General features: G+C 41.1%; 1 protein-coding gene across 1 annotated transcript in view; it reads right to left on the minus strand.

The window, feature by feature from the left end:
* The window catches only part of DOCK5 (dedicator of cytokinesis 5), a 117,597-nt gene that overhangs the window by 33,042 nt on the left and 67,766 nt on the right, over window positions 1-16,789 (minus strand). Inside the window, exons 23-32 of the mRNA XM_063311107.1 lie at window positions 16,479-16,590; window positions 15,733-15,803; window positions 14,419-14,525; window positions 13,781-13,917; window positions 12,478-12,573; window positions 9,482-9,580; window positions 4,652-4,746; window positions 4,106-4,184; window positions 2,869-2,969; window positions 497-555 (exon numbers count right to left, since the gene is read on the minus strand). Of these exons, the coding sequence (XP_063167177.1) occupies window positions 497-555; window positions 2,869-2,969; window positions 4,106-4,184; window positions 4,652-4,746; window positions 9,482-9,580; window positions 12,478-12,573; window positions 13,781-13,917; window positions 14,419-14,525; window positions 15,733-15,803; window positions 16,479-16,590 (956 nt within the window). The remainder of the gene's footprint in view (window positions 1-496; window positions 556-2,868; window positions 2,970-4,105; window positions 4,185-4,651; window positions 4,747-9,481; window positions 9,581-12,477; window positions 12,574-13,780; window positions 13,918-14,418; window positions 14,526-15,732; window positions 15,804-16,478; window positions 16,591-16,789) is intronic.

Raw genomic sequence — 16,789 nt, forward strand, 5'->3', positions numbered from 1 at the left:
GCTACCCATTTCAGGCAACGATAACTTCAGATCTGCCAATAGCTGAAGCCACAGCCATAAATCCTGGTGTATCTAAATGTTCTTTATGGGCTTACATAAACATAGAAGCTACAGTTGTTGGGAACTATCCTGGTTTGTTTGTTTATTCATTCACAGATATCTCAGCTTATTAAGGCGTGTTCTTTGCAGGGAAGTGAGAAAGGAAAAGAAGGTGCATCCAGCCAGCCTATGAATGGGATTGAGAAAGGCTAAATATTTGTATGTTTTACACCTTCACACAATAAAGATAATACATCCCATTTCCCCCTTTTCCTATGAAAACACCATCCTTTCTTAGTCAAAGTGACCCTTCCATGTGGGTAGTAATTAGTGTTCACTTCTTTTCACATGAACAAAGAAGTTGATGTTCCCAATCATTCTGACATCCAAGAAGCAATAACTGAAAAGAGTCCAACTCTGCAAACCAATTTTCTCTCCCAGACACTTCACTGCTTACCAAGGTTGTACCACATGTCCCTTATCTTGAAGCCAATTTCCTTCCTCATATCCCCGTATCTACAAACCGGAAAAAAAAAAAAGAGGGAGCATTCAGTGATGTTGCTTAAATCTCCAGGATCAAAACAAATTATTGGACCAACATTGCACCTAGGATCACTTTTGGGATGCAGTCTGAAAGGTCCTTTCAAACACGCATTCACATTATTGCAACTACTTCTTTATTTATTAATTTGCTTGTGTCATGTTCACTGATTCAATGTAGTTGATACATTGTAACGTTTTGGAAATCATTTTTAAAATTGATTGGCACCAAACAAGCACTGTCCACATCATCCCATCCTCAGACTGACGGTTCTACTGAGATTTTGAACTCCACTCTTGAACAATTTCTTAGAGTATACATTAACTACCATCAGGACAATTGGGTGGAGTTATTACCTTTTGCTGAAGTTGCTTACAACAATGCTGTCCATCAAAGTACCGGACAAACCCCTTTCGCGTGGTTTCTGGTCACGACTTTGTTCCCATCCCTGAACTGCCACAGCCCCCTTCCCAAACATGTTCTGCATCTGACTGGGCTGTTAAACTGTCTGATTCATGGCCGGTAATTCAACAAGCTTTGGCTGATGCCCAGGCTGCTTACAAGTTGCAAGCTGATAAGCATCGTTCCTTACAACACGACTTCAAAGTTGGGGATCAGGTGTATCTATCTACTAAATTTATCAAATCACCTCAACCCTCTAAAAAACTTGCTCCCAAATTCATTGGTCCCTTTCCTATTGTTCAGCTTATCAATCCAGTTACTGTTAAATTGGACCTGCCTCACAATTTGAAATGCTTGCACCGTTTTCCATTGCAACTTGCTTAAGCCTACGCACCACTCCTCACACTGGCACCCTCAACCTCCTCCTCCTGCTCCAATCATGATTGACAGCCAACACTTTGAAGTCAAGGACATCATTGATTCCCGCAAACTTCGAGGTACCCTGCAGTATCTCGTCCAATGGAAACATTTTCCTCATCCTGGGTGTCTGCTCACCATGTTAATGCTCCTGATTTAGTTAACCATTTCCACCTTGCTTATCCTTTAAAGCCTGCTGCTTAATGTAATCTTTCTTTTGGGGGGGCAGTATGTCATGTTCACTGATTCAATGTAGTTTATACATCGTAATGTTTCACATGCCATGGCGCTGACACGCGTTTCTGTTTGGGAGGGAGCTGGGATGTGTTTGGGTTATGTTATCTGTTCAAGGCCTTTTCCCACAGACCATCAGAAACCATTAGGAGTACCTGGGATTGTGAACTTGAGAAGATTCTACGGGGGGGAGGGATTTCATTTGCACCGAGGGTTTTTTGTTTGAATTTGGTGTGCTTTCATCATTCTCAGCTTCCTCTGTGATCCTGCATACTATTCTTTAATAAACCAGATATCTTTGAATTCCTGTTCATGAGTCTGATAGTGTTTTAGAATAGGGAACCATTACAGCTTGTTTGTTTGATTTTATGTACAGGATTTTATGTACAGGATACACAAGTGACTCTGGGTGGCTTACCAAGATGAGAACACAGAAAACCCACTGCATATAACACCCCTCCCGCCTGGTGCCCAAGGATAAGCAATAATTCCACTCACCCAAAAGAACATATCAATAAAAACAGTCAGAAACACATCAGTAACAACTGCATTAATTGCAACTGAGAAAAATTGAAGACAGTTGCCACAAAGTTGCAAAACCTGGGTTGTGAGCATAAAAGCATGGGAGCCTGTGTGGTGTAGCAGTTAAGGGTGTTGGAGCAGGACTGAAAAGATAAGTTGTCCCTTAACTATGGAGGCTCACCAGATGTCTAGGTGTCCAGTTCTTTGGTAACTGCCTAAAACCAATGCTGATTCTTTTCCAAGGACCATTGTCAAAGAGTGCTTCTTTAGCAGTATTTATTGAGATGAATGGGATGGAGTTACAAAAATTCAAGCCACTAACCAATTTCCTTTTAGAGACAATCTATCCCTGTGTATGTTAGGGTGAAGACTTTCTGATCTTTCTAACAGTTTTATTATGGTATGGTAAGAAGGCAGATCCTTTCACTGATAAAGGAGAAGATTGGTGTTTATGTAACTATCTCCTGAATCTTCCTTTGATTCCGAGAGAAAAAGTAGAATGTGCATCTAATAAATATTGTTAAATATTTAAAGAAATCAGCCAAGCTTTATTGGCCAATATAAAATTGATGCATGTTTTAGATATACTCGCCCTTCAGATTTTCAGTATCATTCATTCAGGAAAATGTGATGGCACTGATGTAATTAAAGCACCAAAGTGTGTGTGTGTGGGGGGGGACCTCGTGAAAATAAAAACTTAAGTGAAAACTTACTTCTTCATTATCTTGTTCCGTTTAGCCTGAGAAAAAGTCTCCAGTTGAAGGGATTCATGGGTAAGAAAGGCTACTGCCAAGTGGAAGTAATTATTCCATAGCTATGGGAGCATGGGGGTGGGGGGGAGAGAGAAATCAGATAAAACAAACAATAAAACAAGATAAAATCAAACAATGGCATGTAAGATAGAAGAGGTGATACACATTTCTGGCCTCAAGCCATCTGCTCCAACAAGAACTTAAGAAGCTGCCTGCTGGATCTAAGTGTGTTTCTGAGTCTTTAAGGACTGGGCTCATATAATACGTTACGCAAAGTTTGAACCTAGCCAACTGTGATACATTCAACAAATTACAGTTTAGTTCAATGTGTTGACCAGGTATTACTATCTACTCTCCTGCTCTTACAATTATTGGAGAGGCAAATCCTAGGAGAAAAGCTGTTGGATTTGACAACCAGAGTTGTAATTATCCACTTTCCCCTGAAGCATATCAGGGTGATCTTGAGATGCTGAGGCTGAAGCAAAATGATTCAAAGTCACCTACAGTCTTTCATTGCTAAACATGGATCTAAATTTGGATTTCTTACTGGCATGGTGTAGCAGGAACACTGTAGGGCTATAATTGGGCAGATCTCAATAACTGTAGCTTCCTGAACCAACTAATGGCTGCAGCAGTCTTATGGAAAATAACTCCTATGGAGTAAATTAATAGGTATTTACAGGATTGTATTACATGCCACATCCAGCATGGCTGGTTTGATGATCTGCTATTGGCCTAAATCAGAGATGAGCAACCTGAAATCCAAGTGTCTTATGGAATCTCCTGAAACACTTTTTTTTCTTTTTATTGCCAATCACTGTCACCATAGTACAGTATCCTGTTAATCTGAGGTGAGAACTACCTGGATACTGTAGAGTAAGATTTCAATGTAGCTGAAAGACAAAGGAATGTCTTCTTAAGCTCTTCAGCATTTCAAGAGGGAAAAGAACTTGACATGTAATATGGTCCTATCTGCCCTGATTTCTGATGCCTTAAAAATGTTAAGCAGGTCCCCTTGCCTATCTCTGACCTTCCATATTCTCCAAGCAAGTTCTCAAATTTGAAAGTTTTTTTTAAAACATGTAGATTCTCACTTCAAATGGCCATGACTCATGTCTGTTTTACGAACTTTGCAAACTGTAAAGACTCACCTCCCAGACAACCACTTGGCCCTTGTGATTAGGATGTTCTCCCTTACCTGGAGCTCAAAGCTTGTCTGATCCAAGAAGAAGCGGTTGAGCACAGAGGCGTACTGATTTATGGCTCGAAGGAAAATCCTGGAAAAGTGCAGGGGGGGAAAAAAGCCATTTTAAAAAAGAGGTTGGGGGAGAGGCAGGGGCTTAAAGCTCCTTCTCATCCCTGTGAAACCACAGGAAGGGCCTGCTGTGTGTTCACAAGTTCTTTGGCATAATTTGTATTTTTACTGCTCTTAAAGCAATGGTGCCAATTTTCATAAAATATCTATATCCTCAGATTGAAAGGTATGATTCAGGAGGTTCTAAGCAACCGCAGTCAAGAGAATTTACAAGTTAGGAGGCTACTGAAGACAGAGAAATAAAACCACTATTAGTAGCCATGAAATCCAGAAGGGAGTCTCATGATCATCTTTAGTTTTTTATCCAGACCAGGCTTCAAGGGTCCTGGAACAATGGCCATTGATTGATACACTGTACGAGATATGTGAAAAAAAGAAAGAACTGGGAAAAAACAAAAAGCTCTGGGCTATGGATAATAGACTTTTTACCTGCTCTGCATCATATTCATGACCATCCAATCACTTGCATAGACATTTTTTCCAATGAGGTCTTTAAACATGATGAAGGTTTCCATCAGAAAATCCTACGAAGATGGTAACAAATCAGAAGGAAGGAGAGTGACCCAGATTTACATTAGGCTTGAAAAGCTTATATAGCAGCCTTCCCAGATATAATATTATCCAGATGTGCTTGGGCTCTATTTCCCAGAAATAGCCATACTATCTGGGAATTTTGGGAACTGTATTCCCAACCCTTCCAGAGATCACCGGGAATGATCCTCCATGGCTTCCTGTGTTCCCCACCCTCTACCAGAGTCCTCCTAACAATAAAAACCTTTTCTTAGAATGGTACAAGTGGAAATTCTTTAAATACATGCCATGTTCTAATATTAATTGCATTAAACTAACTTAATTAAATATAACTTTTGTTCTACTGGGATGCCACCTACTTCTTGGAGTCAGACCCAAAGCCCTGCTACTTAAATGACAAGTGAAAATCTCACCTTAAGACTACATTGCAATTGATACCTCAATCCTACAGTGAATTCACACACCAAGACATACATACTACCTAAACAACTAGGTTTCCTTCCAAAGATGTGCTTATTTTTAAATACTTCAAGGTAGTGTATGTAGCACTTGCAACAGTCTTAGACTAACACTTAGACAATATCCTGCTGTTACTACTATTTATTGTTTCAGTCTTCCTCGTTTGCATTTCAATACACCTAATATAGCAGCTCTAGAATCATAGGACTGGGGGTTTTGTTGTAAAGGGAAGGGCTTGTTCAACACTTGCCCTTCTCTGCAAGAATCCCAGTGAAAAACAGGCCCACTCCCAGAATGTGTTATTTGCACTTTTCTTTAAGGCAAAGCTGCTTCTGGAGAGAGCTACAGCTTTAGGACCTGCTGTGGAATCCAGAATGACCCCAGCATTATCTGCCTCTTGGCAGCAGTTGGAGACCTGAACTTCCATCCTTGCATTCAGGACTTAAGGATCCAAAGCCTAATCATGCTGTTTGTTCCTTAAATATTTCTCTGTCATTGCTACACGGGCTATTTAAAAAAGTATTAGTTATTTTACTTTGCTGGAATCCTTTATCATGCCTTTTTATGGAGTGTAATAAAGATGTGTCTGCAGGGCTGGGCGGGTGGGGAGTAGTCAAAAAGATCAAGATGGTGTCTGTGACCATGTGACTGAAGCCTTACCCTTTTTTATGTGCATTGTGTATATGTCACATGTAAAAAGGGAGCAGAGATTTGATCGCATAGTAACAGTCACTATTTTTATTTTTTTTACCTTTCCTTGTTGACAATAGCCCTTGGATAACAGGCAGGCTGAAAGAAAGATCTTTGTTCCAATGTACCATAATTTCACTCTAGCTATTTTCAGGGACAGAACTCTAGGTTTCCAAAAAATAAATTCTACAACAGATGCATTAAATACAATCAAGCACTTAATGCAAGGGATATGTGGCCAGCTTATGATTAAAGTGTACTTTTGGGGATGACAGGGGATATTTATATGGATTTTATTTCAACTTTTCAAGCAAGTCCAAATAAACAGGACTTTATGAGATCAAGCAGCAACAGCCAAGACAACGTAGGATTTTCCAGCTAAGAACTCCACACAAAAGGTCATTTTCATTTTGAAAAGTACAGCAAGATGTATAGCTGTACCGGATTGGAAAACTACAGAAGGAGACATAGCTTTGGCTATTTGCTAAAGAGATTAGGATTAGGCATAATTAAATCAGTCCTTAAATGATATAATTCCAGTTGAGAAGATGGAGGCACAGTCAAGATAAGAATGACCAGCTTAATGACATTACCCCAAGACTGCTAGGCAGATATAATGTCTGGACCGCAAAGGCCAGAAGGCAACATTCATTTATTTTATATATAGACATAATATATTGATTATTAAAACTAATATTTCATATTTTCCCAAGAAAATCCACCCCAAACAAGGCTCTGCATCAGTTCACATGGCTACTAGATTGTACCTTTCGGAAGACAGCAAAACATGTCTTTATTCTTAAGATCTTATGATTCAAATCTTTCATCCCCACTCAAACAACCCCCCCCCCCCATGAGAGCATATGGTGGGTACATTCACAAAATGGCACTCATAGGAAACAGCTTACCTATTCCCAAAATAACTGTGATGGGGAATAGTCACAAGACACCCAACTGTCTATCAGAAGGCAAACTTGCTTGCTGCTTGTCACATCTCCTAGACCCCAGAGATGCTCTATATCATCCTGGTGCATTATTATTACTAGGAAGAGGACTTGGTTCAAAATAAACACACACTAAAAATAAAGTGCTATGCTGATCCACCAACCTTTTAATGATCTAAGCATTCCTATGGGCACCAAATAAATACTTATTTGGATACTTGGAAATCAACATCATGCTCAAAGGCAAGTATTTTGCAATCAATTTGAGAAAAAAGACAAGAGGGAACAGAAAGACTGCCATCATACTGCCTGCCCCTGATGTATGGGTATCTCAAGCTTTTCACAGTCTAGGAAGTCCATCTGTGCTGAACCATGACTGCTATCATTTACTGATCAGAGGGGTGATATGAGTAGTTACTGAAGTTAGGAAAGGCTGCTTGTAAGAGAACTGCATGTGTGAGGACGGAACTGGCATCTGAGCTGACATGAACAGCAAGCAGCAGGGTCAAAACTTCTGGCATCTTTCAAAATGACTGCATAAACCCACTCCTGGCAGCTCTTCCAAAGCTAACTTGTTGTGCTCTTGACTAAGATCATCCACATCAAAGAAGCTTTTGAGTAACTCAATCCCTGGGTGTGGAAATTTTGGAATGAAAACCTCAGAAGACATAGCTTATACAATCTGAGAGGCCTGAGGATTTAGTTGCAAATAGGTTTACTTACACACACACACACACACACACACGCACACACAAAGTTGGCATTTCTGGAAGCCCATCCCAATGGTTCGCCATTGCCAGATTCCCAATATGCCAAATAGAGTCTTCAAAACAACTTGGCAGAACTTCATAGTGGGAGGCACAGACCATCACTCCCCCACTTCTCTCTTTTCGGTAGGAGCACGTTAAACAAATGCCAGGCTCCACAAACTGCTGTGCTGGCCAATGCTTACAGATTCTTCCATGTCACAAAGTTGGCCTTAGTTACTCAGGCCTTCAGCCAGCCAAATGCAGATTCATGATATCCCCGAGGAGCAGAGTACGGAGGAAGAAAGAAAGAGTCCCTAACTCGAGCATGCTCAGAGCTCAAAGTTCTGATTAAAATATGCATAGATTGAGGGAAGAAATCTATCTCATCACTTTCAACCGGAGGCACTAGGAACTGAACCTGCATGTAAAGTTGGTATTCTGCCGGCAAGCCACCAAGTATCTCCTCTGAAGTAATGAAGGAAAGCTGGCTTACATCAGATTCGTAAATCTATTCCAATACTGTCACCTTTGACTTTCAATAACTCAGCAGAGCCTCAGGCAGAAGGCAAGGAAAGCTACCTAACTCAAATGCAGTTGGAGGCCCTTGCAAAGCATGTTCACAACCATAAAGCAATCATCTGTATGGAGTACTGCAACTGCTCTTCTACAACTATAAGACTTGCAACTAATCATGGCACATACATGCTCTTGGCATTCACCATTTCCATTGAATCATGGCTCCTACATTTTTCTCCTGTGTCCCCCTGACGTTGCCTTTATTTCAACCCCAACTTATGAGCAAGACAGGCCTAAACTGTCCTTAACTATATTGGTGTTAACCATCCAAGGGCAGACCACAGGGCATCTAAATATCTGCTAGGCTTTCTTCCCCATCATCTTGGAGATATGTTAGGGAACTACAGTATAGTATCAAGGAACTGTCAGGCCCAGCCCAAGAACAACGAGGAACCAGTCCATTCAAATTTCAGTTCTTTATTTGCTCACGCCGTATAGACAGAATCTTGCCAGACTAAAGCTACTCTACCAAACCTAAGGGGAAATAACCTGGGACACTCTGGGGCAGGGATATCCTGAACCTCTTCATTTTCCCACCCTTGCCTCTGGGTCTGGGCCTCCGTTTATCTCCTCCACCTCCTTGGAATGTGCTCCCTCCTTCCTGAGAACCAGTGGCATTGCCCAAATCCACCACAGGAACAGAAGCAGAAAAAGGGTAAGCAATGGAGACAACAGATTTCATGCCAGTATAGTTTCCTGCCACCTCCAAGAGTGATGGAAAGCATTTCAACTCAACATTGGAGAAAGACCCAATAGCTACCCTTTCTGGATTCTGAGATTGAATGAAGGATTGCTCATCACATTTCAAACAATGCAAGCAACCAGAGAGGACTTCATTTTGGAACCGAATCTGAAATTCTGAAGAAGGTGTACTCAAGAGCTTTTCCTGCTCTTTGGGATTCAAGTTGTAAACATACTACCTGTCAGCCCTCCCAGGTAAACCAGACAGGAAACACAACTAGGTGAGCTTATTCTACTTTATTGTAAGGCTACATTAACAGAATCTTGCAAGTCTGAAAGTACAAATCTCCCACCCTCCCTATTTACTGCCTGAGTAGTTAGGGCAGGTCTTTCCTAAGTTTCTTTCTCTGGCTGTTACTCTGTTGCAGGCTCCTTTCTCTTTTATCTGACCATTCTCTAGGTGGCTTCTCTTCCCCTCTGTCTTCCAAGGTCATCCTCACATTCCATCACAATACCTGTCTAGTGTCTATATGACCAAAAGTAAACAAACTCTAATAATAATAATAATAATAATAACAACAACAATATAATCCTCAAATCCTCCCATTTCAAATTTCAATCAGACTTACAATAAGATCTTGCCTGGTTTTGAAAGTGCTGATGTAGCAGTTATAATGGGAATCATCCATCTGCCTTAAGATGGCTGTCATGCAAGATACAAAACTACCCTGGAAACAAGATGGAGAAAATAAAGACCCTTTGTCAGTTGTGCTTTTCATGAACCTTAGAGCAGATATATCTAAGATTGTCCTTGTGGGTTTCCTAAAAGACATCTAGTTGGACCTTGTGAGATTTAGGATGCTGGACAAGGTGGACCACCAGAGATCTTTAGTTATTCATAAGAAGATCTTGAGAGGTTAGCGTTCAAAGCCCACAGGAAGACATGCTTGGGTGGGAGACAAAATATTCAGCTATAACTGTCTAGTATCTGATCTGACAAATCAATATATTCTTTTTTAAAACTACAACAATTTTCTAGTTTTTTAGAGGGCTTCATTTTTCCTACATCGTTTCTGGCTTATTTTCAACCATTGCATTTGCATCCAGATGGTTTGTTTGTTTGTTTGTTCATCATATTGCTTCACCATCCATCTTGTGTTGGTTCCCACCTTGCTGGGCAGTGTTGAAAGCCCCCACCAGTATATGGTTCCCACTTTCCTGTCTTCAAGTGCTCTTTAAAAACTTGGCTTTTCCTGCAAGTCTTGGATGGATGGATGGATGGAGGGATGGGTAGATGGATAGGTTCTGAGAGTTGTGAGGAATTTGGATGAGTTTTTGCACCCTGAATGAACACTTGTTTTTATTGCTGGAGTCACTTTGTATTTATTCCTGTTTTAATCTTATAAGGCACCCAGACTAATCTGGAATGGGGCACCCTACAAATGCAATAAATGAATTAAAAAAAAAATTCCTACATGGCCAAATTGTTCGTATTCACAGCTCTGTCATAAAAACATGGTTATTAAAAGTATTCATGCACCAGGCTAAAAAATACTGACATTTTTATTGGAGTGGCAGGAGCAGAATATCAGCACTGGAGCAACACAATCTAGTCATAAGACAGAACGTTTCATGTCAAAGCAAATATCAAGCATCCAGCTCAGTTGTTATGGTCAGATCACGGTTTGGTGACTGTATCTTGGTCTCCTACGGTCTTGTTCATTCCCTCATCCATATGCATCAGTTTCCAGTTTGTAACAATTACAGCTTTCCAAAACTCAAATTGGCTACACTATGGTTATCGCAACAAACCACAGTCTGCCTTCTGTTCAGAATAGTGCTCTGCAAGATAGAAAATGTCTCCTGCAGTTTCTTCTTCTCTTGTGGAAAGAAAATCTGGAATTCTTTCAAAGAAGGAGATGTTGACACTCTCACACTTACTTAGTGGTAAGAACACCAAGGGGTATGTGTGAGTATCATCTCTTTCATTGTACAATAATCACCCCAGGAGACTGCTGCCTCCCTGGTTCTCCACATTTCAACCAAATCCCAAGTGAAGACATCAAGAAAGAATTCCTCCTAGGGGCGATGTCCAAATAACATCTCTGCATGCTGATGTTTAACCCGGAACTTCACATCAAATGCAGCACCATCTGCCAGTTCCAACAATAAAATCAGTTCAAAAACATCCCCACAAGAAATCAGGAAGAAAAAAATCTTTTCAGCACATATTATCTTTTGTATGCTAAAAAAAGGTGAAAAAACAGAAGCCCCTTTTTCAGGGGAGGGAAACTTAAGAAATTTCAAGGCAGACTTCAACACAGCATTACTTTAAACCAGTGTTTCTCAACCTTGGCAACTCTAAGATGTGTGGACTTTGACTCCCAAAATTCCCCAGCCCAGCTGGCTGGGGAATTCTGGGAGTCAAAGTCCACACATCTTAGAGTTGCCAAGGTTGAGAAACACTGGTTTAAACCATAGATTCCTCCATTTTGCACTAAAGACAGTTGCCTTTGTAAGGCACAGCTCATAAGCACCACAAACTGAGGGGGGATTAGAAAGGGAAAATGCAAATGGGATGTGTTTGGCCATGATATTAATTATATTTTTTTGTCCTGTAAAATAGGATGTTCTTCCAATGTGTCATGTCACATGGAAATTATATCATAGCCTTTCAATTTAAGACCCTGCCTGCCTGGTATTTCCATGTGATCTACTGGGCAAGGAATGAGTGGCTCCCCAGTTATTGGATGACAACACCCACTCTCTTCATGCCATGCTGGGCCAGACTGGAAATGACATGACCACCACCTGGAATCCACTGGTAGTTTATGGAGTTGTCTTCAATGGCCTAAATTGGGGAGTGGAGGACCTGTGGTTCATGCACTGCTTGTATACCAAAGCAGCCTGCTTGTGGCTCTCAGAGCTCCATAATGGGCAGGCCTGCACAGACAGCGTGGGCAATACAGCTGCAACATCAACCAAATGGGTGGGGCCAAAATGTTCAGTGTTTTTTTTTTCCTGGCCTTTGGGGATGTTTATGGGACCAAATGGCTGTCTTAAGCATGCCCTTTCCAAACAGACCCAATTCTCCATTTTGAAAAGGGATTAACTTGAAAGTGTCCATATTGTCAATAGGATTCAAAGTTGAGTTGAGTTGTGAAAGATGATTCAAAGTTGAGTTGAGTTGTGAAAGCAAACATGGGTGCCTTGAACCCATGAAAATCTGAAAGCACCAATTTTGCCCCTTAAGCTATTGCCCGTCCTCCACATAACAAGCAAAAGGAAAAATCAGAGGATTTTGGTCCTGCCCGCTCTAGTGATGTGATAACAGTGTCTATCTTCCCACCTGCTGCCTCCAGGCACTGAAGGAAGAGGATGGGAGAAAGAAGGCCTCCCACCCTTGGTCTAAGTAAAAAGGTCCCCATGTCTAGGCCTCTGTGCCATTTGACACATTGGCCATAAAATGTCAAGGGCTGGAAGAAAGACAACTCTCCAATGTGCCAGCTAATCTGAAGAGTCTATGGCTGGGGTCCTACCAGAAGTCTCAAAATAAGGGACATGTACCCCAAAACTCAAGAGACAATAAATCAAGCACCACAAGAGTCAAGCAAATTGCTCTCACAATGTGAGGAGACTGCCTCCCCATGCCAATCACAGTCCGGTTTATCCTCCTCAGCAGCCGTTCCATTATCAACTGGATGTGATCTGCAGTCGGGCCCTGAGGGAACCAAAGAAATGGAAAACGTGTTAGATGGGTTCTTGACACAGGGATTTTCACAATACTGCATGGAGCCTTGTCACAAGAAGTTCTGGTGAAGTCTTTGGGGTGCAAGATAACCATCCCCAAATATTGTGAATAAGACTAAAAGGGGGAGGGGATAGATTCCGTTCTCTTTATGTCCCTTTCTTTGCCATTCCCAGCTTGGTAAACAAGCCCTTCCCTATTCCATGATGATAACCCCCTTCAAAACAAAAGGTTTCCTGGGATAGTATATAAAACATTTGTGCTTATCAGAAATGGGCCTGACACTGAGACCAGATTACTTTGTGCTTAATTTTATTTAATTTTGCCTTTTCATGTATTCTACAGAACTTTTTTCCCCTGACTAGTCAAGGACAGATTACTAGGGAGCTACACAGTGAGAGCAGATATGCAATTGTAGGATTGTATTTAAAAATATACCAGCTGTTTGAAACCCTGTCTAACATTTCCCTTGCTACTGAGTTTTTTACAGAGCACTCCTATAATTTTCAGTTCTCTACAATTTTCAGGGCTAGAAAGTTCAGGCATCCAAAACCCTGTCTTAAAACATTGCATCCAAAATATCTGTTATGTGACAAAGCCTTCTGTTTTTTGAATTGATTTATTTTTAAATTCTCAAATTAAAAAAAGGGGGGAAAGCAATTACAGACAAAATTGTGGAGTGGCAGAGAGGGTTTAAAAAAAAAAAAAAGCTTTACATCTATGCAAACCTCCCAATAAAAACTGCCTCCTGAAGCAGCAGACTAAAAATATCAAACAAACAAATACCCGTCATGCCATAGCCTTAGCTTTTCCTTGGAAAGTAACATGTCAACCCTACATATATTTTGGTGGGAGACCATCTGATAAGACCAGGGCTCTAAACTAGAGTGGGAAGTCAGCAAAACAGAGTCCCCCTGTTCGGGGGGAGATGAGCGGTGATAGAAATTTGAACAATAAATAAATAAAAACATCCTGGAGGAGCACAATGGCAAACCACCTCCAATTTTACCAAGAAAACTGCATACAGTCAATGAATTCATATCAGTCACCCAAAGTCAAGATCTATCCATTCATCCATCCATCCTGCAGCACTTCATATTAAATTCCAAAGCAGCTGCTTTAAAGAGTTACAGGCAATGTTACTCTCAAGGATGGATGGAAGGAAACAACTGATACTTACCACTTCCTTCCGATCGAGTACCTCAAGGATGTTACTAAGCAGCTGTGAACAGGCTTCATGGTCAGGTTTGTGGGAATTATCATCCAGTTGCCCACTTAGTTGGTCTACCAGCAGGGGGAGAAGAATGTCACGGCATTCTGGGACACAGAATGAGGAAATATGGAAAAGAGTCAACACATCTGACTGGGCTTGAAATAACTCATGCATTGATTTCCATGCTATTAAAACAGCCCCAAAAACAGAACCAAAATTTTGCCCATAATTCAGGAATGGAGGAAACTGTAGTTCTCCAGAAGGTACTGAGCTGTAATTTTGAACACCCTTATGATATGGAAAGCCATGTTTACTCCTTCTGTTCTAAACCAGTTGGAAGGCAGGGGAAACTGACAAATAAGGAGTGCAATCCTTCAATTATCAGTCAGGAGGTCCACAGACTCCAGCTGCTTGCATTATCAATGCTGGAGGCTGGCTTATCCATGACCCATAGTAGAAGATACCATTAGGACATGAGCTTGCATCTCTGAGGAGTTTTGTAGTGCACTCTAAACATCAATGGCCATTTTGCTGGTACTATACATCATTAGAACATTGAAAATGAGAATGAGAGAGAGAGAGAAAAAAAGGAAGACCTAACTTACCAGACTGACGGAACAGGTCACTGTCCACAATCTTGGTCATGCAATTGAGCTTCTGACGAACGAGCTGATTATCGGGGATGCTTTGGATAAATTTGCTAAAGAGGACACTGAAAAGGGTTCAGGGAATGGGGGTAGCAAGAATATTTTATTCCATTAATATTTGGGGCACTGATTTGACTAATGTCTTTAAAAAGCAGCTTCCTAACACCCCTGTGAAATAATTTTCCAGAGTGTAAAATATATATCTCTGTCTCTGTCTCTATTTCAACTTATATGGTTGCCTACTCAACATGCAACTCTGGCTAGCTAACAATCCATCAAAAAGCAAGATCAGTTAAAAACAGCACATCGTACTTGGGGTGACTCAAAAGCACATATTCACATCACTGAGACAGGATCACCCAACAGCCTGGCCCACTGCAGGGGGAAGATATTATAAACATTATAATTATGATAACAGTCAGATATTTCCAACATCGCATTAGTAGTAACAGTAAATATAACAACTGTTCTGTAATGAGTATTTCATCACTGAAAAGGCTCTTGACCAATTAAACGTCTACTACATCTTAGACTATGGAAATATCTGAAAGTTTAAGACTTTAGAAGTCAATTCACATATCAATACCAGATTTGCAAAAATTGGGTGGGCTTGTTCTGTTTTTCTTTTCTGAAGGCTTAGCTTGATGTCCCATCACATGCTCACAGTCTATGACAACTTTTACCAACCTGCCGTCCTCCAGATTTGTTGGATTTCAATAATACCCTTAATTCCCTACCAACATGGCCCTAGGCTCCTTTTATGTATAAGATTATAATAGAGAGAAAAGAAATATATAAAGAAGTGCCTTCCAACCTTCATCACAAGTATAAAAAAAATTACTGACTCTTCACCCCGTCTAAGGTTACAAACATTTATCTCTTCATCCCATATCCAGGTGCTATGGGATCCAATGAACGGGCAGTGGCAAGTGTAACAAGCCATCAAATGGTGGAATTACATAATGATATCATGTCTGATGCAAGTATGTAAGTTGCATCATTTGCACAATGATGTCATGGTGCACTTGTCATTTGTTTCTCCTTGTCCTCTTCCCACATGGTTGCCCTTGTACATAGGGATTCCTTAACCAAACGTCATGACTAAAGCTTATCTTCCCATTTTCAGAGATTACCTTCCAAAACTTTGTGGCATTCCTGCCCAATAGGAAAAGAAAAATCCAATACAGCATGAGTATTATTGTGAGCTTTTTGCAGCAACTAAGTTAATTTGTTATCATCAGCCACAAAGGGTGGGGGTGGGGATTATAGTACCTGAGTTCCACTGGATCAAAGACTAGTTTGACATCATTAATAATGTTTGGCAAATACTTCAAGGTAGCACCCTGGAACAGGCAAAAGGAAGGCAAATTAAGTTTGAGGTCTCCACTCGAACAAGCTTCATCATACTCAAAGGATTCTCCAGATGTCTGAACTTTCCTGCCACATGGACCCTGATGATACTTCTATGAACTGAAAAGGTTCCTATGCTCTAAATCCTTAGACCTGCCTTTCTGAATCTGGTGCCCTCAAATATGTTGGGATCTCAACCCTCAGAACTTCCAGCAATATGGTCATCCCATCTGAGAATTCTGAGACTTGTAAGCCCAACGTACTGGGATGGCTCATGAGTGGAGAAGGCTTTAAGAATGAACTAGACCAGGGGTAGAAACTCAGGCTATTCACCTTGTATACTTTGAGCAGTTAATTCTGATGGGTCTATGGCAGCTGCTTCTAAAAGCAGGTGCCATAGCCACACTCCACGTGTCCCTCTGAAGATCCCTTCAGAGTGTTGCATACGGAGCAACTGGCTGTGTTGGTAAGTGGCTACAGAGAGCCATGTGCCTTAGGTGCAGTGGAATGGCTGTCCCAAGCAGCATGCCAGGAAGGCAATAGATGGAGGCTTGGCCTCTCTTTTCCATGCACCCCAGTCTGCTGTCTGAAGCAGCTCCCTCCTTCCTTCTCCCCAAGGGAAGACCTGTCTCTGCCACATTAAATTCAGACAACTGGTTTGTACCAACCTTGATTTTGACAGCCTCTTCAAGAGGCCTATCCATGAGGACATTAAAGGAGAGGAACAGCTTGCGAATGGCATTGTTAAACTCATCTCCATCTTCACTTTTTCCATAAAATCTTAAAAAAAAAAACCAAGGTAAGGAAAGTAAGCAGAGTATGGCTTTTGGAATTTTTTTCAACCCCTTTACCAGCAGAAGTTAAAAGTTTCTCAGTGTTAGTGAAGATTGAAGAATAGGGCAGGCTGCATAGGCTCAACTCTGGGTCACATGAGGGAATGGGACTTAGAATGGGGCAGTCACCAACATCCCAAGCTGCA

The sequence above is a fragment of the Candoia aspera genome, chromosome 9 (assembly GCF_035149785.1).
Source record: "Candoia aspera isolate rCanAsp1 chromosome 9, rCanAsp1.hap2, whole genome shotgun sequence".
Classification (NCBI taxonomy): Eukaryota; Metazoa; Chordata; class Lepidosauria; order Squamata; family Boidae; genus Candoia; species Candoia aspera.